The sequence below is a fragment of the Pezoporus occidentalis genome, unplaced genomic scaffold, assembly GCF_034315485.1.
Source record: "Pezoporus occidentalis ecotype Australia unplaced genomic scaffold, CSIRO_AGI_Poc_V1 ctg7, whole genome shotgun sequence".
In the NCBI taxonomy this organism is placed as follows: Eukaryota; Metazoa; Chordata; class Aves; order Psittaciformes; family Psittacidae; genus Pezoporus; species Pezoporus occidentalis.
The window spans coordinates 6,205,556-6,230,727 of record NW_026916052.1 but is presented as its reverse complement, the minus strand read 5'-3'; the positions used below and the strand labels follow the sequence as shown (position 1 = coordinate 6,230,727).

At 35.5% G+C, this 25,172-nt stretch overlaps 1 protein-coding gene across 12 annotated transcripts in view; it reads left to right on the top strand.

The window, feature by feature from the left end:
• Positions 1-25,172, top strand: part of QKI (QKI, KH domain containing RNA binding) — a 162,822-nt gene that overhangs the window by 50,904 nt on the left and 86,746 nt on the right. For 11 of the 12 annotated variants that reach the window (XR_009969047.1, XM_062641696.1, XM_062641693.1 and 8 more), the window contains exon 3: positions 18,206-18,322. The exons of the other annotated variant lie outside the window; for it this stretch is intronic. Coding sequence is in view for 10 of the 11 variants with exons in the window: in XM_062641696.1 (XP_062497680.1) it covers positions 18,206-18,322 (117 nt within the window). In the remaining variant the exon portion in view is untranslated. The remainder of the gene's footprint in view (positions 1-18,205; positions 18,323-25,172) is intronic. 12 annotated transcript variants of the gene reach the window in all.

The following is a 25,172-nucleotide window of genomic DNA, read 5'->3' as shown; positions in this document are numbered from 1 at the left end:
CCTATAAAACTTTTTTACTTCTCCCACCTTGTCTACCCCGCATCATATCAGGTGGTCCTTTTAACTGGCATATTAGGTATTTCTTCCTTTTTAGGAGCTCTGTAGCTTAGGTATTTCTGTTTACACGCTCAGATTTTTATGTAGTTAGTTGCCCTTGCAAAAGTAACTCAACACTTTATTTTCAGAGGACAGCATGAGTTCTGTAACTTCATATGAGGCAGATCAGTGAAATGCAGGTCTTCACTAATGATGCTTGCTCCATGTTTTGCCAGGATAAGAAGGCACTGACCCCCATCCTGAATTGCTATTAGAAGTAGTTTTGAGCACCTGTCAAAATACCAGCCTTATGTTTTCCTTGTATCTCTCCTAAAACTATGCACTCAGGTAAAAAACAGTTTGTGTGTCCTCAATACTAAAAGGTCTGTTGTTTTTTACTAGAGTAAGTCTGCCCACAAGCCTTGGGGGGCATATTGATTAAGAAAACAAAAAAAGGTGCTTTTTAGCAAGAGGATTTTTTTTTTTTTTTGAGGTGTGCTGCTTTTAGGTTCTGCTGTTTCTGAAATTTTGAACTCATTAATAAAGTGTGCATCACTAGTCAAGGAAAGGTCTTCAGTGTAATGTTACATTTATAGCCTTCGCTTCTGATCTGCGTTTAATCCATAATTCAAAAGAATAGGAGTAAGCTTTTTCTGTTCAGATCTTTCCTTCTTCTGTGTTTTGTTTCATAGCGTAGGAACTATTGCTTACCTGCCTTAGTTTTGAACACTGGCTTTAGAATAAAACACAAATGCTACCTCAATAGATATCTCTGCATAGGAGATTCTGTGATTGTGTAGCTAGTAGGTGTTCATCTGTTATTGTATGGATCTACTCAATTTATTCAATTAGCCTGTGCTGTTTCTTAAAGCTGGTAAGAACAATAGTTGGACACGGTTGTTCATTTCAGTTACTTTGGCATAATATTAATTAACATTTCTAAGCTTTTAGATGTTTCTTTTTTTTAAGAGCAGTGTAAAATAGAATTCTGTGAAGATGCTGATTTCCTACTGATTTGAAATTTACTACACTTGTTTGAAACAGTGTGCATTGTTCTTTTCATATACACTCAACATTTTAAACAAAATAATGCTGGTTGATGAGCAGCCAGTTCCTTTTTGCCCTTTAATTGCACTCGTTTTACTTGTCTCTTACATATAGCATAGTATATGCTGTGTTTTGGGAAAGCTTATGCACCTGTTATAATGGTGCACATTCATTCACCCAACACTTAAAATTAAGTTGCTTAGATTGATTAATGTTTTTTCATTTGTTTGTTTTATTTATTTGTTTTGTTTTTTTTTGGTGGGTTTTCTGTTTTTTGTTTGTTTGGTTTGGTTTGTTTTTGTTTGTGTTTTTTTTTTTTGTTTTTTGTTTTTTTAGACGCTTCTGTTTCTTTAGAATCCTGACATAAGCTTGTACAGTCTCTTTCAGCTATGTGGTTTGTAAACAGCAGTAGTAACCAGAGATAGCGGGAATTATTTTGACCTAAAAATTCAAGTTCACTTTTGTTACAAACATTATGATCTGTAGTTTCAGAGGTCACTAAGGGCTTTGCCCTGTTGTCAGGGATGCTTGCTTTGGGAAGATAACTGAATTATGATTTAAAGCTGTCATAAGTATGCAGCAGTTTCTTGTAATTTTTTTTTTTTTTCCTCCACCAAGTACAAGTGGTCTGCATGAAATAAATATTTCTGTAATGCTGGTCCAAACTGACTGTGATCGGTAGAAATGACCATCTGTTATCTTATTAATGTATTTTAAGTACTGATGATAATGTATTATTCAAATTAATGTATTAAGCTTATGGGTCATAGCGTTTAACCTAATCATTTGAATTTTATATTTTGAACTCATTTGACTGTATTTGATTACTTTCAGTTTTAAGGTGACATTCGCTTTTTAATACAAAGCACGGTTGGTGTCACTCAACACAAATACTAAAATAATACTTCTTGGGTAAACTAAAAATAATACTTTTAGTATTATTTTAAATACCTAAAATACTAAATACCTAAATACCTAAAGTACTAAAATAATACTTTTGGGCTCTTCACAGTTTTTTGAGTTAATTTGACCAAAATATTTTGCCTTTTTTTTTTTTCCCTCCTTTACAAGCAGAAATGTCTTTGAGACCTAGAAAGTTGTAAACAAGGGCTTGTGATGCTTTCTGAAGGATTTCAGTTTCTTCAGAGAGAAGGCAGATAGGCAAGCTGAACAAGGGACCTGGAACTCTGTTTGGTAGCATTCAATAGGGCTGGAAGTTAGTTTAGGATACATGTTACTATAGACAGGTAGATTGGCATGTGAACCTGAAGAGCAGCTCAAAGCTTTATCACAACTCTTATGCCTTTTTTCCTGTAATAAGTATGAGGTAGTTCCTCTTCTATTGCAATGACTGCGGTGTGGTGGTGGTCATCACAGAACTCTTCAACATAGTAATGTCTTGCTGTCTGTCTCCTTACTTTAAGTCCCTGGATAAAAGGCAAAATCTAGTCAGAAATGAAGCCTGAATACAGTAATTGTTGATGTGGTGCTATTTTAGTAGTGTTGTAAATGTTTAGAATAATACATTCAATATGATATCCAAAGGTGCTATTATTACTGTAATACTAGACTGTAATGCTACTGCTCTGTACTTCATGATGCTGGCTGAAGCACATAACTCTATAGTACGTATGTCCTGAGACTTGTAGCCTTAAATGCTCCTGAACAGTGGGCTTTTTGAGGTGTGTCAGGTGCTTTTGGTTTTGTTTGGTTTTTTTCTCTTTATATGTTACCTTCTTACAGATAGAGCACAGAGGTAAGCTTTGGTAATTTAACAGCTTTTAGCAGAAGTCATAGAATCATAGAATAGTTAGGGCTGGAAAGGACCTTAAGATCAGGCAGTTCCAACCCCCTGCCATGGGCAGGGACACCTCACACTAAACCATACTACCCAAGGCTTAGTCCAGCCTGGCCTTGAATAAGTCATTTAAAGCAAACAAGGTGGATTAGGCATAAAGCACTAAGTATTTAGAGGGTTGTGCTTTGAGATACCTTTTGCATTTCTGACCTGTTTGCAGTTCTAGACTTGAATTTTGCAAGAATTACTGATTCTGGCAGCTGTATGTGTATATTGAACTCTTCTGTAACAGCCTTTTCAGAAGCTGAATGGAATTGTTTAGTTTTTCATTTTAAACATGGTCAACATTGAAAAACATGTTAGTGATTTTCTTAAAAGAAATAATTGAACAACAAGTAGACTGAAAATTAGTAGCCTTTTTTTCTGTTACACTGGTTGAAGCATTCTACTACTTGATCTGTGGTAGAATGACAAACACTAACAATTATATAACCCTACTGTTTTTTTCTAAACTTTTGGGAGGGAGACTTCTCTTGTTTTGATGAAACAATTGAAAATTACTTTGTGATGTGTTTTCAGTATTTTCATGTCAAGAAGTTCTAGACCTAGTGTAGTAAATGAATTCCTGATGAACCTGATGCAGTGCAAACTATGTACATAGAAATCAGTTGCAGTGTACAAAGCTCCTTTGTTTAAGCATTATCATTCTTTGTTTAAATCATGAAGTTTTTGTACTTCTGATTGCTGAAATACTTGGAGCTGATCCAGTATATTTAAAGATATAAATAAGTATTTCAAAAGTTGATTTGTCTCAAAGTAGGTAAGAATTTTGATACCCTCCCACCCCCATGAATTCACAGAAACCACAATTTTTTGTACTATAGAATTTAATTCTATGAATCAGGTTGCAGTTGTGTTACCAGTACTCGAATGTATGAAGTAGAGGAGCAAAGCAAAAATTATCTAATACTGATTGTAATTATAAATTATGCTTTAGTCAGTGATTGAGGTAATTAAAAACAGTCACATGAATGCAAAAGATGTTTATGTTGTCCACAAAACAGTGCTATGCATCTTTACCATGGGTTTATTTGCTGTGTTGCTTGGTGTGGTGCTTTACCCTTTTATTGTTTTTTATGAAACTTTTGCTTGTCTGAGTGCTGTTCTGGAGGAAAAAAGCTTTTAGGGTCTTCTGATCTAGAAGTGTGTAATTTCCGTGTTTCCTGCCACTTTTCAAGGTGACTAATAAATCTATTTTTGGAACTTAGAATTATAAAACACTGAGTAATTCAGCATAACATTTGTTGCCTGAAAGGTATGCAGAAGTTTGTCCAAAGTTGCAGTAACTAGTAAGATGAAATGGTTACTGAGGACCTCTTCTTTGCATGAACCTAAATATAACCTCAAAGCCTGTTTCGTGGTCAGCCCTTCCTTTTCCTGAGAGGAAGAGTGACTGCATTTCTCAGATAATTTTGGAAAAAAGGGGATGGTGTCCCTTAAGTATAAGAATTTCCATTTCTGTAGAGTTTTTCTAACAACAGTGTCACCATCTGCAATAATGCTCCAATTTAAACATATCTTTCTCACTTTTAATTACTGAAAATTGGAAGTCGTTTACAGCAAATTTGCCAACTTTAAGTGCCTTGGGTAATGTCACCTGTGGTCACATGTAATTAAAAGGTATTGTTATGGAAATCAGTTGATGGACTGTATATCCTGAGGATTCTTTGTTACTGGAATGTGAGCTTAATGTGAACTGTGAGGTTTAGAGGGCACTGCTGCAACCTACAATTAGATTTTTTTGGGAGACCGATTTACACACAGCACAACTTGTTAATTCTCTAGATAAATGTGTCATGATTCCCAAGTAGAGCATGGAATTGAACAGTTTTACTCCTGGTGTTATTGAAACTGATGTCGCTGTTCTGGAAACCTCATTTTAGTGAATAGGATGAAACAGATTATTCACTGTCTCACTTAAGCATGCCTACCATTAGATTGTTCACTGGATCTGATTCCCTGAAAGAGTTTTCTGTTAACAATCTTTCAGTTACTGTTTAAAGGTTTTTATGACCATTTAAAGAAGGGAGCTACCAAACTGTACTGTGGGCCTTTAAATGATTGCGAATGGGCCTCTAATGATAAAAGAGATTCCTATTTTAAAACCATGAAATTGTTAATTTGTCTATCTTTACAGCTTTCTCACTCACTGATAATTCTAAGCAATTTAAAATCCAATTATTTCCAAAATATGACAGTAATTAGATTAGTGTTTTTACATGAACAGAACATGTAGCATAAAATTCATTTTGAGGGATATTATTTTATAGTTATTTGACTTGGAATCTAAACTAACATAATTAAGATTTCCTGTGGCAACAGGAAAAGGGTTAATGGATAAAACAGTCTTAAAATGAAATCAAATATGACTTTAATGTACCGTTTGTATTAGTATGTATGAAAAGCATTGAGAAGGTACAAATGAAGCAAATAATGCAAATAAATATAATACTGATGGGAGGTTTTCTGTCCTGTTAGATGAAAACAGAACAGCGCTCATTAAATATGGTAAAAGACAAATTGCTGCTTCACTAAAGATATAAAGTTAGTATTTGCATAAACAACTACACAATTTATAAACAGCAAAAATGAGATCAGGAACTGGGGGGAAGGGTCATGGAGGGAATGAGAGTGATGTGACTAAAACCCAAAGCGTTTTTCAACTTGGGTATGTTTGACGAGGCATGGCTTTTGTCTTTGATAACAGATGAGGTCTGGCTTTGTTGTTGTGTGTTCTTGTACCTCCTGGCTGCTGATCAGTCTGCAGTGTTGTCAGTTCAGTGAGGAATGTCAGCAGTCTGGAGCAAAAGGGACGTTAAATGGCTGACGCTGAGGAATGGCAATAAATGAGATGGGAGCTAAATATATAGATTTGTGACATTCTAGCAGCTGGCTTAAGTCCTGCTGTTTCTTGCTTGGATATACTGGCCTTAAAAAGGAAGAGAATGCATTGTATCACGAGGAAGAAAAAGAAACAGCTGGTGGCTTATCAGTCAGCCTAAATGACAGGGAAGGTTAAAGAGTTTGGAAGGGCAAACTTTGAAAGAGTGCTTTTATTAGTAACATAAAATTCTTGATTTGATATAAATAGTGTTATCAAATTAGTCTAAAACTTTGCAGTTTTCCGTGGCTCATTCATTGCGAAAAGAAATGCATACTCTAAGTTGCTGTCCAAAAAAAGTACTTATTTTTGATTCAAGCAGTTTGTTGGTGATGTTACATTAATGATCTTTTGACATTCTCTCACTCCTTAGCGGGACTCTTTGGAAGCATTTTGATGCTTAAGTATCTTACCATTTAATACTTAAAATACTTAAAAAATGCTTATTTTTGTAATGGGTGAAAGCATGAGTGCTTTTGGATGGTATCTTAATCCTTCCTTTGTTAGAGATGTGGAAAAGTATCATGTGGTTTAAAAATGTGATTTTATATTTGAGGTCTTTACAAAATGAAATATAATGTTGGAAAAATTGCATAAAAGCCTCATATTTTATACATAACTTTATAACTACATCCGGTTCTCTTACATGCAGTGAAGGCTGTTAGAATACAAGTTTGAAATTACTCCAGCACCTGAGCTGGAAGATCAGTTCTGCCTTGTTACTGTTTACTGCTTCTTGTTGATTGAGGTTTCTGCTGTTTCTTCTCAGGAACTTAGTTTTTGACCTAGATTTGATTCTTTCTCTTGGCTTACAGCTGTCAGTTGACCCAGAGAGCAGTGAAGAGCAAAATCTCAATTATGGCTCCTCAATAAGTAAACTAGTAATGAACAAGCCTTTGTGTCCTCTCTCGCATCTTTAGTAAGTGTCTGTTGGTATGGCACCCTAGAGGCTGTCCTCTGCTGGGCTTAACAAGTGATAAGGAATGGACCTGGCCTTTCCTAAAAGAAGCAGCGGGCTAAAAAGAGGGAAACTGTACTCCAGCCTAAAAGCCTGTAGTGGAGAGGGCTTTTTGCCATTTTTTCTTCCCTTCTTAAATGTGGACAGGCTCCTTGTGCAGCAGCATAATCTAAAACAGTGGGAAAAGATCAGGAAATTCCAGATACTCTCCTTTTAGGAGGAGCTGCTATGTGTCCTTCCTTAAGGTCTGTTGGAGTGTTCGTAGAAGGGAGGTGTAGCCCAGGAGCTTACTGGCAGTTTGCAGAAGGCTGCCCCAATGACAGACGGGGCTCATTTGTCTTCATGTTAAGAGCTGGATTTTGTGTTTTTTTTTTTTCCCCATGATCCGAGCAGCTTGTGCTTGTAACAGTAGTACTGTCAGGCTGGGTTTCTATCCGTTTGAGATAGTCTTACTTGAGTTGGCTTTATTGTCTTTGTATGTGTTTCTTTTCTACGCGGAGGGGAAAAATGGATTTGAGGAAATTCAGGTGGACTGCACGTACATAGTATGATGATACATCAGATGGTTTTCAGGCCTCGAGTAAAGGAGATTAGAGAGATTTGAGCTTCTTTGCTCAGGGAATTTGATGTATTGTGTTTAGTCAGATTTGGTTTTTATATACCTCTACAGTGAGATTTATAGCTGTGGAGCTATATAGTAATTTTCTTGCATTTGGTACGTGATACGTTTATGAAGTGCTGGCTACCTTTTAAATTAGCTACAGGCCTTTGTTGATCTCCATTTTGATTTCTGTAAGTTTTTTTAGGTCAATGCAAGTACTACCGATGTGATACATAGCACAAAAATATCAGAATAAATTGGCAAAAAATAGTGAATTTAATAAACTTACCTCCATTTCCTTCTACCCAATGCAAGTGCTGATTGTTTACGGTATTAGTTTTTTTCCAGATAATCTAATTCTGTACAGTAAAAGACAAAGGCTCACAGCTTTCATAGTTTCATGTTAGAGGTCAGTAATTTAAAAGTTACTCTTAAATCAGTTCTGTCAAACTTCCTAGTCCATTTATCTAACTTCCACTGCTTCTATTTAAAGCAACTTAAGAAGTACAACTTATGCAGTGTTTTAAAGTTTCTTCACTCTTTTGACAATATCATGCAAGGTCTTTATGGCAGTGCTGTGTCATTAGTTTTCACAAAAAAAAAAAAAGAGATCTTCCACTGGGTTTCTTTTACTTTCTGGCTTCCATCTGAAGGTTGTATTATATAATGCCAAAATTATATGATAAAAGTATAATTTTACTACAGAAAAAATGAAAAAAATAAAAATGCCTTACACAATCCTAGGACAGTAAAGCTCCTTAGTAATCACGTAATTTTAAACTAAATGATAAATGTCTTGGCATAAATACGTACTTCTTAACTTTTAGAAAACTAAATTGAATATCGGTTAGATGTGGTAATTTTTCAAATCTAATACATTTTTGGTATGCTGTTAGATACAGGGACCTTCAAATTCATCAATATCTGTGAAAAAATGATGTTAGCTCTTCAGTAGCTAATCAGGCAAAACTGCTTTTGAGAGTAAAGGTACTCTCTTTGCGTTGACATATAAAAATATTTTTTCAGCTTTCCCACCTTTGACAACACATGGACACATGGTGTTTAAAAAAGTTGGAATCTTTCTCCCAGGGAAGCTGAAAGTAAATTTTCTGGGAAGACTGTTATATTCCATGGTTGCATGTCTGGATGAAAATTACATTGGTACACTAGTTAAAAAGAGAAATATATTTTGAATATTTGGATTTTTGGATGTACAGGAATTCATCTTGAATTCTTATGGCTACATTTTGATAATAAGTTCTGACAGATACCTAGTTCAAACAGATGACGAAAGTGTATGTTGACTTCTCTGCCTAGTTGTAATGCATTCAGTTAGCTAGGTTTAGCTATTGCTGACATTCTGCCATGTGTATTAGAATTTCTGTGCTAAAAATTAAATCTTAAGATAAATTTCTACCTATAATAACATTGTGTTAAAAAATTTGGCCGTCTGATTGAAACGCAAAATATTTAATCTGAATACTCAGGTTCTCTTATAAAATGCAAGTTAAGAATTTGGAGAAAAAAGGCTGTATACTTCAGAATGTTACTTGGTAAAAAAAAAAAAGTATCTGTGCTATGGGATTTCTTTTTTCTTTGATAAAGAAAGCTCTATCACCATTATTAAAATAACTTGGAAGGGTAGCTTCTGGTGTAGGGTTTTGTTTTTCCACCCTTCCCTTCTCCCCACCCCCACCCCTTTTTTATAGATCTGATCCATTGTATTTACATGGGGTTTGTAAAGCTGTTTGTCAGTTAAACAAGCTCTCAAAGCCTTCAGCACAGAGGTTATTAGAGGTGAATAATGTGGATTTAAAGGATTTAGTAATTCATTCTAAATCACAGCTATACTTTTAAATGCCTTTTTTTTAAGGAGCATTTTAAGCATTAGGATTCAGTCTGCTGAGTAAAAACTATATTTTATTGACATCACATGGATAATCTTGTTTGTCTAGATTACAGCTGGAGTGATCAGATAAAGATTCTGAGCTTTTTGAATGATCACTAGTGACTGATACTCTGCTCAGTCGGGAACAAATATAAATAATCTGGTAATTGACAAGTCAAGTATAGCAATAAAACTAACCTTGCAGAATTGTGGTGTCTTTAAATGGAATACGTGGATGATTTTAAGATTATTATGTTCTTTAATATGGCTGTGCTGTCTTGGGGTTTAAACTGTACATTACTGCTTCATAAAACCAATTTAGTTTTTATTGAAACAAGCAATATATTTATTAAAATCTATCGCCCAATTAAAACAACCTCAGTTTTCTATAAGAAATTTCATGGTGTGATGATTATTTTGAAATAATCCAGAACACTGTTTGATGCAGTTTCAAATTTGTTAAATAATGTTGCATTGCTAGAATATAGGTACTACCAAAAATAGCTTTATAGTTGAGTAGGGCTCAGGGTTACCCTTTGGAAAATTTAATATTTGTCATTCTTGTAACTAAAAGAATTTAGTTTTAGAAAATGAAAATTATAAATACAAAAGGTTTTTAATATTAAAAATTCTAGAAGTTCTTATTGTGCCACCTGTTTAATGTTACTCAGAGAACTTTACTAATAAGAAAGTAATAAATCTTAAGGTAGACCATACTGTTTAATGTGGTAATCCATCCTTGAAATCACAAAAGCATGTATTGCTGATGTCCAAAAGGACATCACAGGCAGAACAAGGTGCTGCTGTTCATCATGGATTCTTTACTTTCTTACTGTTAAAGCTTTACTGGAAAACACAGATAAGTGTCTGTGTCAACATTTCTTATTAAAAGGTTGTGTGCAGCCTCTGTATAGGCAAGGTTTGTTTACTAACTGACCAACATTCTAAATATAATGCTCAGTTTTGCTTAGCCAACTGTCTCACTGCATGTTCATTCAAGATATTTTAATTCAGAACATGATGTTAACTATTCAGTGTCTGAATTGTACTGATGCCATTTTACTGGCTTTCTAGATGAGGTGAGTTGAAGGTTAAACGGCATGAAGCAGAACTGACTCATGCATGCCATGCAACATAAATACCCCAGTGCTTGGAACTGAGAATTAAGGTGTTTTCCCCTGCCCCAAATAGTGCTTGCCTAGTGAGCTTGAAAAACTTTCTGGAGATCTTTCTGCATTTTGGAGATCGCATGGAATCTCTACTGTTGCAGTTGACTTAAGAAGTTGTACTGAAAGTATTTAATTACACCACCCCCCCCCCCCCCCACCCCCCATCTGAAGTAATTTGTTACCAGGATTACCGATACACTAATAACTGCATTATGTAATGCCCAAGTTAAATGTTGAGCTGTGAAAGAGCAATAGATGAAGGTATTTGTATGGAGAGAACTCATTCATTCTGTAACTGGGTGAGTTTTTCATTGTAGCCTTTGAGATGTGTTATGCCCAAAATCTCTGTGATAATGTGTCATTTTCATATTCCGCTGGATGCTGATATTTTTATATAATGAAGTCTTTAAACCAGAGCATTAACTTGGTTCTCCTGCTGCAAATATACTGTATGTTTAGTAATATATTACAATTACATTTGTATCTTTTATTTTTGCATAAATGTTATTTACCGAAGTTTTGGAACAAGACTAAGCCTGTCTTCACCCATAATAAATGTCAATCCTTGCCTGTAACAAGATGAGTTACTCTCTGCCTTTGACTTTGAAATGGGGTTATCATAACCTGGGCTGAAAAAGTATACAGCATACTAAATAAAAATGGAACTTGTTTTAGTGAATGACAGATCCACTGAAAATTGTTTGGCCATTTACTAAACTAAGAAGAAAAATGTTTTCCTATCTCACTTTTTCATCAGTGATACAGATTTTGCTCTTTTCTTTGTGACAACTGAAATTTCAGAGAATTCAAGCCACTTTAAATAGTTTCAGCAGTAATGACAGTTTTATTAGATGCCAGGGATTAAATTTCTGACACTTGACGTAATCTTGAAAGTATTTCACATGGTGTGCTAGAGGTTTTGGTTTTGTTTATCCAGCAGAGAAGTACATAATTGCAAATATGACAAATCCTAACTTTCTGAGGGTTGTTATTCTGTGTTTTGTTCTCCTGTACTTCAGTGGTTTTGGTTTTGTGCTTTAAGTGGCAAAGAGACTATTTCGTTTTGTAATTTATGTGTTTCTTACAGCACAGCATTTCTAATTTACTCATAAGCTTCATCACTTTAAATGCTTCATAAGGTCTCATTTAGTTTTGATTATATTGTCAGCCTGGAGAAGAGAAGGCTGCGTGGAGACCTCATAGCAGCCTTCCAGTGTCTGAAGGGGGCCTATAGCTATGCTGGGGAGGGACTCTTCGTTAGGGACTGTAGTGATAGGACAAGGGGTAATGGGTTCAAATTTAAACAGGGGAAGTTTAAATTGGATATAAGGAGGAAATTCTTTCCTGTTAGGGTGTGAGGCACTGGAATAGGTTGCCCAGGGAAGCTGTGAATGCTCCATCCCTGGCAGTGTTAAAGACCAGGTTGGACGAAGCCTTGGGTGAGATGGTTTGGAACTTAATGATCTTAAGGTCCTTTCCAACTAACTATTCTATGATTCTGTGATTCTATGATTACAATGGCATATGTCACATACACCCAGCAAATATAAGTGGATATATTTGACATAAGCAGATTATACGTGTCATGCTGTTATTCACTACATATGTACTTTGGCATTTGCTTGGTTATTTCACATAGAAACCATGTTGCATTAAGGGGTGGAGGGAATGTTTCTCATGCATTGTTGTCTGCAGTAGGTGTTTTTGGAAGAGACTTCAGGAAACAACTTCACTGTTGTCACTAGCATTCTTGACAACTACCTAAAGCTAGTTTGTATGTAAAAATTAACTTCTGTATGTGGTTACTTTTATCTGGGTTCACTGTATTGGGCAATGATAATGCCATCTGCTTTGTCAGCCTCCTCCCCACTGTAAAATCTCATCAGGTAAGTCTGGTTTTCTTACCCGTGCACAGCCCTTGCCAAATTCTGCTAGGGTATATTTAATCCTCAAAATGCATGTTAATGCAGTTAGTGAAAGATTTTGTAATTTCAATGTTTTTTTCATTCCTCAAACATTGTACCTTTCCCACTTGATTTCTTAAATTTGTACAAGTGGCTGCATACGTAAACTTCTCATCCTTTGTTTTCAGTTAATCTGTGGTGTGGTCGCTGAGTAAACTGTGTATATGATGCACTTGTTTTTATTTGGTAGTAGTTCTTCTTACTGAGCTTAAACAAAAGCTGTGTAGCTGTAGTCTGTTGTGATGACTGGTGTTGAATCACTGGAAATACTTAACAAGGCATGAAATATATCCAAGGTTTTCTATTTGTGGAAAAGATACTTTCAATTTCCTTAGTCACCACCTATCAAAATCTAGCAGTATCTTCTATACTGGATGAGATAGTGGCAATAGTTGTAAGTAAAAAAACCTATTCAGACTGAAAAAATTGAGGATGGAGACTATAAATGTGGGCAGAAAGGCTGTGTCTTTAATCAGTTCCTCCTGTTAACTGTTGATGGCAAATTTATTTGTGATTATTTTGAGTAAAGAAAAAAATTTAATGTACATTATTGTAATTAACATCATTGTCCTTAATGTCTATGTACTACCTATCAGTAATGTTATGTTACAAGTTTTGTTTCCTTTATCAAATAAACTACCTAACTGAAAGTATATGGTAATTGCCCTTTTAAGATTTAATATGCTGTATTTTGCTTTCCACTGCCTCAAGTGGCTTTATTCTTATTTCAAATTACAGGCTTTCGAAGATCTAATTGGCTGTTTATCTGGTATCCTTATGATTACTTAAAACTCAGCTTAAAGCAATTCAAACTATTTCTAATAAATGCAGAAATACTTTTTTTTTAAAATAACTGTATTACTAGTATCATAAACCAGTGCTTCTTTAAAAAGAAAACAATTAAAAACCAGAAACCCAAATTTGCTAATTTTGGTGGGCCAGTGACAGTTTTTGGTGGGTTCAGAGCCTTGTCTCCTGTGTGTCTTGTCAGCATAGTGCAATCTTTTATCTTATACACTAGTATTTCCAATTTAATTTTGCATATAAATGTTTCCATTAAATGCATTAACTGCTTTTCTTCCTCAAAAACTGTGGATGAAAATAAGTACTCAAATTTACTTGTAACTTTAAAAAATGTCTTAATGCTTAGGAGTAATGTTAATTTTGCTCACAAGGAGTACTAACATTTAACAAAAAAAAATGGCATACATATTTATTACACTTTCTTTTGAATGCCTTTCTCTTCACTGCAGTTTCTTTGTGTCTCTTCATTGCTTTGTTTCCACAGTTAGCGCTTTAGCCTGTTACTCCATCAGATTAAGTAACCTTCCCAAATGTTCTTGGAATAGGACTATTAGGATCTGAAGACATAGAAGGTTCCCTCCAAAATGACTGTTACCTTTGCTGCTTAAGATAAAATTGCCAGATGTTCTCCATTATAACATCCAGTTTTCAGCTGCTTCTTAACCTTGACATTTTAACCACTGAACCATACAAAGTCTTCATCTTCAGGTGCCTTTTATTTGGTGAAGAAAAGCGTATGAAAATGAAGTGAGCAGGAAATGTCTTCAGAAACAAAATGCCAGGGCATTTAGAACCACATTTTTTGGGATGCTTTAGTTTGTTTGATGTATTAATATACAACCTAAAAGCTAATTTGCATATGGGAGGGTGAATGTTTTTTGTGTTCCTGAAAATCCACTTATAGCTGGCAGACTTATGTCTAACACTTAGGTGTAAAATAAAATACAATACTGTAATTGGAAAAGGTCTGACTAAGGGGGAAAGCTAAGCTGCTTTGTAACTGTTGCAGAAGCCTGAAGTTTTTGTGCTGTGTTATGGTTAAAAAGGGGGGAAGTCATGGTATGTAAAGGTAGTCTCAGAATGCAGAATATGTTTTGATGTATGGTATAACTATACTGAAATTGATTCTGCAAGCAGTTAAGAATTAAGTAGCATCAAGTGTAGACATCTATAGTTACAAGTACTCGTTTGGAGTAGTTAGTAGGGTTTTTAAAGACATTCACAGAGTTTAGGTGTTTTTTCTAAGTTGGAGATCAGAAGGTGAGACCAAATGCTAGATTACTAGAAATGAGACAAACTGCAAAGTTTGTGGATCATTGTAAAAGGCTCTCTTTTGTGTGATTAGAACTTCTGCTGAATTTAAATATTTATTATTATGTCTTAAAGTATTATTAATTGAAGAAGTCAGTTTGAAGCATAGAGTATCTTTTGCTTTTGTTATAATGAGGAACTACTGGAGTTTGCCTGAGATTTTCATTAAAATAATGTTTAGGCTGTGTGCAAAACACTTGTACTCAAATATGCATTGTATCTGAACAACATAAAAGCTTTCTATGACTTGATTTTCTTAAGTTGAAATAGACTTCAAGAATAGCTTGGTTTTGGCTTTTTTCCAGTGATAAGTAACTAGCTCTGCAAATTCAGTGTATAGCAAATCACTGGAACATTTGCTAATAAGATGGTAGAATAAATTAGTTTTTAGTTGAGAAGAATAATTGTTTAACCAGATGCATGTGCTTATGCTCTTTTTTTTTTTACAAGATTTGGGTATTTTAATTAAATCATGTGTTTTCAATTTCTTCCCCAGTAATCAAGGGAAGAGGGTATTTATTTATTTTTTTTAATCAAATAAATTAGATATTGCTATATCTTACTTTCAGGTTTCAAAGGAAAACACAAAATATGAAAGGCACAATAATAGTATGAAACAGTACTACTGGACTCCCTTAAGTTCCTTGGGTTTTAACTTGCATGGAAAGTTTCTCAAACACTGCATTTCCCATACACACTTCTTTGCAACCTCTTGTTAATCAGCAGCTTTGAGTCTTTAGCATAGGTTGTTCCTATTTTTCTTTACTATGTTTGTTTTGAGTGTAGATTCTGGTGAGGTATAGAAGGACTTTAAGAGCCCCTTGTCTGTTTGGGAGATAGTTGGTTTGTGCATAGGGAATCCAAGCTGCTTTTATTAGGGAATTTCTGATGCAGTGGACTTGTGAGTTAGAACACCAGATAGAAATTTTGTCAGGTCTTGGGAACATCAGTTGCTGCACAGTAATCATTAATGTTCCAGAGCAGGTGCAAAAATTAGGATTTAGAGCAAACTTTTACCTAATATGTTTGTTTCTGTTGCCTTCAACAACAACGATCATTGTGTTCAGTCTCCCAGTATTTACTGTCTCTTAAGAGAGTTAATTTTGCACAACAACAATGTGGAATTCATTGCACAAATGCAGAGCAATGTGGTGGTGTAGGGAGGTGTAAAAGTTGCATATGAATCCTAAACTGGGGAAAACTGGCAGTGCAGAGGTAATGGGAAAGAGTATCTGGGGTCAGTGAATGTTGGATCAAGAGCTAAATTATTTTGGGAGGGAAAGAAGCTGGGATGTGTTAATCGGAATGTGGCTTTTAAGATGTAATTGGTCTCAGTAACTTAACCTTGTTGAGGTCTCTTTTGAAGTACTGCCTTGTCCAGACATCCCGCTTTAAGAAATGAGCAAATTGGAGGGCTATTGAGAGGTTACAAGAGCAGTCAGAGTTTTAGAAAAATACCTGTCCAAAAAGGTTGAAAGGCTAAAGTGTGAAGTTTTGGAAGAAGAGACAAGGGGTTGATCTACCTTCGAAAGGTTTATGAAGGCTCTTTATAAGGAGAATATTTTGGGAGCAGCTAGAAAAGAAACTGGCTTAACTTTTTTTTTGTTTTTTTTCAATTTAAGTCAGCAATTTCTTAACTAGAAACCACAATTCTAAATAATGTTAAGACAACATGAATAAAGTTGCAAGCTTGAGAGTAATACATATTCCTGCCTTTTTGTTAGTATTATAAATTGTTCTATTTATTTTTTTATCCAAATTATCTTATCTTAGAATTATTCTTTTAATTATGATCCAAGTTAATAAAATATTAGAGGATGCTGTTTTTCTTGGGAGTTGGAGAATGTAGTGATAGTCGCCTTGTGTGTTGGTTAGAAGAGTGATTCAGGGTCAGGTTTGCAATATTATTTTAGCCTTAGCAGTGAAATGGGATATTTAGCTAAAGATTTAGTGTGCAGTAAGCGTGGCTGTGGAGAAAGGCAGTAAGATTCTGTTTACATCATGATAGTTGCATGATTTTGGTATTAAACATGAAATGTGTAACAAATGCAAGATTTGGATAGTAGTTCACAGCTGAACTTCATCACTTGTGCCTGGTTCATTGTTTTATCCAGTCTTAGTGAGTCCTCCTTAATTTCCTGTGATTCACAGTTCATGTGTCCCTTCAGAAGTGACTTTAATCTTTATTTTTTTTACCTCAGCAATTGATTCAGACTTCATAGTATGTCTTTGGTTTTTTGAGCTTGGAATGCTAAATAATTTTGGAGTGTATCTTCCCTATGAACAGTTTAGCCATTGAGAAACACGATTATTTTTGTTTAAAAACTTTTATTTTTTTTGTGTTCATAATTTCTGCTCACTCCTAAATCATTTCTGGTCTTTTCAGTTCTACAAGAATTTCAAATATGTTTAATTGTAGTACTCAAAACCAGTTTTGATTAGCTGGGAAATGGAAGCAAACAGCTTCTTCATAATTCCATTGAATAGCTTTGTTTACTAGGATCTAGAATATCAAGACTTCTCCAATGCTTCTCTCCTCTTATTAGCTTCTTTGAATTTAATCTTCACTCTGAAATTTCTAGGTTTATGTGTACTTTGAGCCTGGTACTTCATCTTTGCACCGTAGTTGTCACAAAGTACTGCTATATGTTCTTAATGCTACCTGCATTTAATGCTTTTATTTTTTATTTATGTCATGATTTTCAGAATGTGTGATTGAAAATAATGAAAGGTAAAAAACCTGGAAAATAACTAAGAAATACTGTTATGTTTGGGTAAATGGTGGTATTACTGTGTTAAGCGTAGGCAGGGGGCTGTCTGCTGTTACTGAAGTTATCCAATTAAACAAGAAATACTTGCTCTCTATGTATGCACAACTGAGTAAAGTATATGACTTACAAAAATGACACATGCTTTTGTCATGTATCTATATATACACATATATACACGCATACACAGAGTGTTTTCCAGGAATGTGAATACATAACAAGCTGGCCTCAGGTCTTTTTCTAAGGGAAATGCTATGGCACGGGTAGATAAAGAAGAGCTTCTGTAGATGTGGGTGGCCAGCCGGCAGTGTGCTGTCCAGATTGAGCCCACTAGAACAGTGTGGAAAGGTGAAAAAAAAAAAAATGTTTTTTGTAGGCTTCTTAGGTGTAGGCGAGGAACAAACGAATAGTGGGCATAGGGGGCTTGCCTGAGTGCCTGGTGCCATTATGGGACTGGACTTGCACACAGCTTCCATGTGGTGAGACTCGTGTATGCCTGGTCATGCAGCAAGAACATTTGTGCTTCTGTGATGTGATGATACACATTGTTTGCCTAGTAATGAGCATGTCTGGTCATGTTAGTGGTGAGGGGACGTGTTCTGTAAGTTCTGTAAGCTGATGCAATTACTTACTGAGGAGGAAATTAGTACTACATAGACTGCCCTAGACTAATGGATGTTAACCTTCAAAAAATCTATCTTCACCTGAAACCTGTTTCCCCCAAAGTAAGGGTCACTTAGTTATCTAATGCATGAAAATAGTACTTACCTCATTCTGTAACCTTAGGTATTTAGTTAGTGTTCTAAACTGATAAACACTTGATGATATTTTAGAGAAAGAAATACATCTTGTTAAATTTTAAAATAATCTTGTTTACTTGCTTTTATAGGAATAATAATTTATGGTTCTTTTTCCCCCAGTTTAACTTTGTTGGAAGAATCCTTGGGCCCAGAGGACTAACAGCTAAACAGCTTGAGGCAGAAACAGGATGCAAGATAATGGTCCGAGGGAAGGGCTCCATGAGGGACAAAAAGAAGGTAAGCTTTGGAAAGGTAGTGTAGTTTCAGATGCAGGGGTTTTATTCCTGATAGAGGGGTAGGCTCATGTCTCTCTTATTTGTTGTGTTCTTACTGTATGTTTTTTAATTACCTAGTCTTTCTTACAGCCTTATTAAGTAACACAGTCTACCCTAAAGAAGTTGAATATGCATACTCCATAATGGTGCAATTGGGAGTCTAACTAGCAATTAGGAAGTATTTTTCATCAGTAACTAAGTTCTAATTGTGTCATGTTTCACAAAATAGAGCAAAAAAAATGAAGATAAATACATTTTTCTAAGAAAGAATTGTTAATCTTAAAAGTGTTGTTAATAACATTCTAGTATTGAAATACCAAAATAGTGTCTTGTTCAAGTAGTGTAGATTGGGGAAAATGGTGAATGCATTACTGGCAGTGAATTCTCTGAGTGAACCAGGAATCACCGTGTTTCTGGATTTGTGTTCAGGTGAAGTTGCAGTGTAATTAGGGATGTTCCTTGCTCTGTCCTGTAGTATGTATGCGCATCCTGTATAAACAGGGAAACTACATCCTGAATGTCAAGTTGTTCTGGTGGTAACTCCTGGAAGTGATTTAGTTTTGCAGGTTGTTTTCTAGCTATTTCCCTCCATTTCTGGTTACTACTGCTCAAGTTGCATCAGCATCTCCACTGCATTTTTGAAATGTGTGCTTGTTTCCTCTTTGTTCTCCTCTTCTTTTCCTTATCTGATCAGCCATCTGATACATATGTAGCAATTAAAATAGAAAGCTGATGTCTACCCACTTACAAATCTCAGACTTCCCAGAGTTTGTGTGGCTTTCAAAATCCATTTGATGCCTTTTGTTTTCATAGTCTGCTGTAAATACTGTTGCCACCCTTTCTCTTATTCTCCCCATAGCTATTTTGGCTGTTTAGATTGCTAGCTTTTGAGCAAAGATCTTTTTCAACCTAGAGAGTTCTTGGCTGCCTATGTTCTTTTAGAAGTAAGAGGGTGACATTGTTTTAAAGAAACACGTGATTCATGAAGGTTTACTTTAAAAAAAAGGCAAAAAGAAACCCCAACAGAACACAGTTTGTCCAGAATTCCTTCTACTGCTTGGCTGGGGGCACATTTAACATACAAATAACTCCTACTGTTGTGGGGTTTTAAGTGTTAGATGGGTAAATAGAACTTGTAGAATTGATGGTTTTAGTAGAGGATTTTGAAACACAGGTTTCCTATAACTGGGGATGTTAGGAGACATTAAAGTTTCTGAGTATTAAAATTTCAGCATCCCAGGGCAGGAGATCTAGTGAAAATAGTGCCTTCCTTTAAGAGAAGACTATTCAATCTGCCCTTGAAAGCTACCACTTTTTGACTGGTAGATTAATTAGACCTTATGACTTCTGATGCTAATTGTAAGAAAGTAAATCTTGGCCACCAGGAATACACTAAAATTTAGCTTGCAACGAATGAATTCTCAAGCTGTTAATTCCAAAGAGAAGTACTGATGCCTTAAAAAAAAAAGGGAGTACTTCAGAGCTCTTTCAGCTCTTTTCTTATTTAAACATAGTTTTTAAAAGACGTATTTTTATCAATACTACAATCCTTATCTTCATTTATGGCAAAATTTAAGTTTATTGCTGCTTCATCTTTGTTTTAGGAATGGTAATTCCATGTTGGGGTAGACCATCAGGAGTTAGATTATGTAACTGAATAAAAATTTTTGTTCTGGTTCATTTATGTTCATAGATCTCATAAACTAAAACATTTAGGCTCATAGGCTAAAACATCAGGAAACTTGTAAGTATAGACTGAGGCCCCAAGCTTAATGGTCCAGAAATAATGTCTCACTAACTAATAATGTTAGTAGTGAATGTATGTATACTTAAAATAGTCATTAACAATGATGTTCTGATACATCCTTAAAAGTTTTGCAGACTGGCTTTGCTGTGTGGAAAATCACACTTAGCTGTGTTAGCAATAGCTATACTGCAAACAGCTTCAACAGTGTAAAAAGAAAGACTAAAACTGTATCTGAGGCCTCAGCTTTTCTTCTGAAGGGACCTATTTTCCTATAAATATTTGATTTGCAGACTCTTCAATAGAAATCACTTAGAAGAGTGAAAATTACTTTAGATTTCTGGAAATTGCTGTGCTCCTTGGCCCACATATCATAATCCATCCCTCACCCCCACCATGCTTCATCTCTTCCTTGTCTGTGTTCATACTAGGCTGAACAGAAACCAGTGTGGCCCAATGAATTCCACATTTGGGTATGGTAGCCATTTTGCAGGTTGTGACTAACAGAGCACTTGTTAGAGCTGTAACAGCCTTTGTTTTTTGAAAGCTTTTTATGTTAAGTCCCACTGCCATGTTACCAGCAGCCCAGGGACTTGCGTGCCTCCAGCCAGTTGTAGTACCTGTGCATGTACCACATCCTTCATTACTCTCAGCTGCCAGCTAAGAAAAGCACATTCTCTGCAGTGTTGTTGGTCACCACCACATGTTCTGACTTATCTAGTCAACATTTGTGTAGGTCTTGGAGTTTATGAAATGCCTTTTACAGAATCAGTCAGGTTTGGAAGGGATTTCTGGAGGTTCTCTTGTCTTAATACCCCTCCTCAAGCAGGGTTGCCTAGAAGAAGTTGTCTAGGACTGTGTCTAAATGGCTGTTACGTTTAGTGCCTGCAGCCTCCCGCTACTGCACTTCAGAACCTGGCCTCCTTTGGGGAGTCATCTTGCTAGAGAGTTTAGGGAGGTTTACTGTCTGGGAAAGTGTTATGTTTTAGACTGATTCCCCCCTGTGGCCACTCTCTTTAGTTTTACTTATTTATTTTTTAGCTGCTCCAAGGACATTAGGCAATGTCAGCTACTGGAGTTTTGTTTTTGAGAAGACAGAGGAGCTGAGACCTTCTGAGTACAAGTCACCTGTCTTTTTGAAGTTTAGTAAGAAAAGTGAAGATAAGAATGAGTTCTGTATGGCAGGTCAGCTAGAACTTTGTATGCATGAAAAGCTACAAACTGACCCAGACAGTGCTTTAATGCCCGTTACCTCTTCTGAGTTGTCTGTTGTGTGATACTTTCAGAGCACAGTGTACTTGACCATTGATTTCATGAGATAATTCTACTGTTATTGTTGAATATTACATAGTTCAGTATGTCTGAATGATATAATAGTATAATGTATTTGAATAGCAAATAGTATAATATGGGCTATAAAGTCACGTTGAGTACCAAATAATTTTCTTGGTAAAACCTATTTTCATGCCATCCATTCCTAATCTTTCTATTGCTCTTTTCTCTCCTGAGGTGATTGGTATTAGCCAGTAGTTTATCTTTTTCAGCCTGAACTTTTTGGTGCTATACAATTGTTGCTGCAGTAGGAAGGATTTCATAACCATTGATGATGATGCAGTTTGCAATGCACCCCAATATGGTGTTTCTTCTAAAAATTAAGATTTGGAAGCTATATTCAAGACTCAGTGATCATAAACAGACTAAAGAACAAGTGACATTTATCACTTTGAGGAGTACGTATACTTCTTGCTATTGGTGCTTGCCTCTTTTCCTGATGAATTATAGATGAACTTAGTTTTGCAGTGCAAGATGACCGACTTGGCAGTTAGTGTCTTTTTAATGATAACCATCTTTTTATTTTCTTAAGGGGTTCCTCTCTTTGCAGGTTCTACTTCAAAATGCTAATCTACTTTGAAGTGTAAAATGCAGAAGTAATAGTATTCTCAGGAAAGGTTAGGTTACTCTAGCAGTTCTTCAAAACCTTTTCATATAAGTCAATGCTATTTAGAAAAGTGAGTATTCAAGGTTTTTCCAGTTTTTTACTGAACTGCTTTGCAGTTTGGAGGAAATAAGAAATGCAGGTTAATTTGCATGTGTATTCTGTGTTTCATATCTGCAAACCTGATTGCCAGGTGATAGTTGTAAAAGAAACCTTATTGGATGTGGGAAGGAATTACTTACTAAACACGTCTGTAATGTGAGAGCTGTGTGGTACTAAATGCCATCTCCTAGAATAAACTGTCCATCTACACATTTCTTCCTACCTTGCTAGTGGTTGCAGAATCCAAGAGAAAATAGAAAGACTGACATGTTGGAAAAATGAACCATTTATATTTGATCTATAGAAAATTCTGCTCTCCTGTGTAAGCCTACAAACAGAAGTAATGAATTAGAAATCTTTGTCACATAGCCGGATCATTCCAGCTGGAATCAAATCTTGAAAATTTGTGACAGACTTCCCCCAGAAGGAAATAGTCAAATCGTATCTGAGACACAGGTGGTGATCAAAATACCTCTCTGGGCAACTGTAGGCAAATTCAAAATCAAAACCTTAATTGCTGAGACTATTGTGATTAAAGCCTGGAGGTGCTTGAAGGAGATTATCGGGGAGAGGAGAGGGGTTGCAGGCATTTATCAAAAGCTAATGAACGTGTAACTTTATTAAAACCAAGGTTGTTTTTGCTTAGTCTGAATGCACTTTTCATTAGGTAATGAGGAAAACTAGCAATTTTCACACCAATTAAGCATACTGCTTAATTAAAGGGAAGACTGTCCAATGATGGATAAGAAAAACACTGGTATTTGTCATTTCCCTTGTTTTACATGAATTCCATAAAACAGACATTAACATACCTATAAGGAGTCAGCTCTATAGGTATTCTATACCCCTCTATCACTTAGAGGTGTATGCAGCCTCACAGTGTCCGGCTGCTGGCTTGTGGCAGTCTTGGCAACTACATTGTTTTTTTGCATTTCTTCTTCCTACATTTAGTCAAGAATCTTCTCCAGAAGTGTATGAAAAGAGGACAACATTCTTTTCTATTTCATGAGAAAGCATCTTCTTACTTTTTCTTACAATTTTATTACAACTGAATTATTTCGTAAAATTGATTATTCTAAGAGAAAAGCAGACAGCTGTGCAGTTCTAAACTTGAAGAACTCGGTGCTTTCATCTTTTGTAGTAGCTTCAAATCTGTTGCACTTTGCTCCATATTAAGTCGCTTGAACTGATCTGTGGTTCCTATCCTACAGCTTACTTGTTCCTATATCACTGTTAACCTTACAAGCTGAAATTACGTAAGGTTTCACAAAAGACAAAACTCTTGATTAGTACCAGTCTAGTCCTTTGGCTGGTGCAGAGTTGTCACAGCAGATAGATAATTGCGTTTCTTTGGACTCTCCAGTTTTTTTCTGGTTTATAGTAAGGCTAAAAAGGAATTAAAAAATTATCCTTGGTACCTGTGCAAAGCTTGAGGAAAAAATTACAGTGAAAAAAATCAACTGTTTTATGATCAGGGTATTTTACTGCGTTTACATGCTGCATAGAATTGACGTATTATATATTTGTAATATTTTAATGCCTTTTAGTCTCTGAAAAACCTTGGAGTATATTCATTAGATACACTTTGATTTCCAATAGAAAATCTTAAACATTCAGTTTAGCTTATAAATGGAAGTTACTGGCATTAAATAATACGTACTTTTCAGTACATCTTGTTAGAAGAGTATGTTATTGCTGCACTAATTATAAGATGCTCAACTTTTGCATTCCATGGAAAGTGAAAAAATAATAAAAGCTGTGGTCCTGACACATACGTTGAAATGGAATATATTTAGCAGATGGTAGCAAATGGTAGAGTTGTGCTGTGTTTCATATTGGAAAGTTGACCAGCCCTTATTCTTGTCTTCTGGGAGTAAATTACATGGCTCAGGCCTGTTGCTTCCAAAATTGTGCATCTACACACAAGCATGCTGCTGCTTTTTGACAATTTCATATGTCTGTGTTGAGAAACCATATCTGTGGTTTGGAAGTAGCAGTTAAAAAAAAAATCTAACTAGTTGGAGAGATGGGGTTTTAAGCATTTGTCAGTACTATTAGGAATAATGGGAGGAAAAAAACAGATCTTTAAATGATTTGGGATGTTAGGCATGTAAAAGTGAAAAATTAAGTCCATTTATATAGCATGCAACTAGAAATGACTATTTAACAAAAAAAAGAAACCTGAAGAGGTCAGAAGTGACAATGCTTATGGGGTTTTTGGAGGTCAGATGCTTACTTTTAGAACTATAACTGTCAGAATCCCTTGTCAATAGCCATCATAAATGTACTATTTGTTAAAATTAATTGACTTCTGCTTACTGGAAACCCCACTGGCTGAGGCAGCGTGGAGTAGCAGTTCAGTATGTTGGATGTAATAGATTGTGGTTTTGTTAACTTTTGTTGCACATGAAAGCTGCAACTTTGTTATATTCAGTTGTAATTGCTAGCAATTTCAGTGAGTATACATCAAAAGTCATTGTATGAGCAGGCTGCTCAGGACTGAGATATTACCTATACAGCATGTTCCTGAACCTACTGCATTCAGGTTATAAATTTTTAACAGAAAATTACTTAAGGCATTCAGATGGCAGCATTTAAGATACTACCCTCGGAACAATTAACTTCAGAGTCTAGCATTTTCTACAGTGACATTTCCTCTAAACACAGTTCTTGGTATGCATGTCTGGATTAAGATAATTCCTCAAATGGATTCATCAAACTTGGGACGCTTTCTTCATACTTAATTTGTGTAGTAACTGGCCTTTTATTCTAAAACTAACTTTAAAAAAATCATATTCACATAAAGGTGCTATTGACCTTACATAGTCAGCATATCACAACTGCTATTTTAATACACAGTGAAGAATGTACCATATTAAGCTGTATGAAAAATTGCGTGTAGCTTTTATGTGGTGGAGAAAAATCCTGTAGCTTAGAATCCAAGTCCATTTAAGAATATACTTGGTAGGTGATACCACTTTGCCTTCCTAAAGGTTCATTGTAAATCACAGATATAATGAAAATAATTTT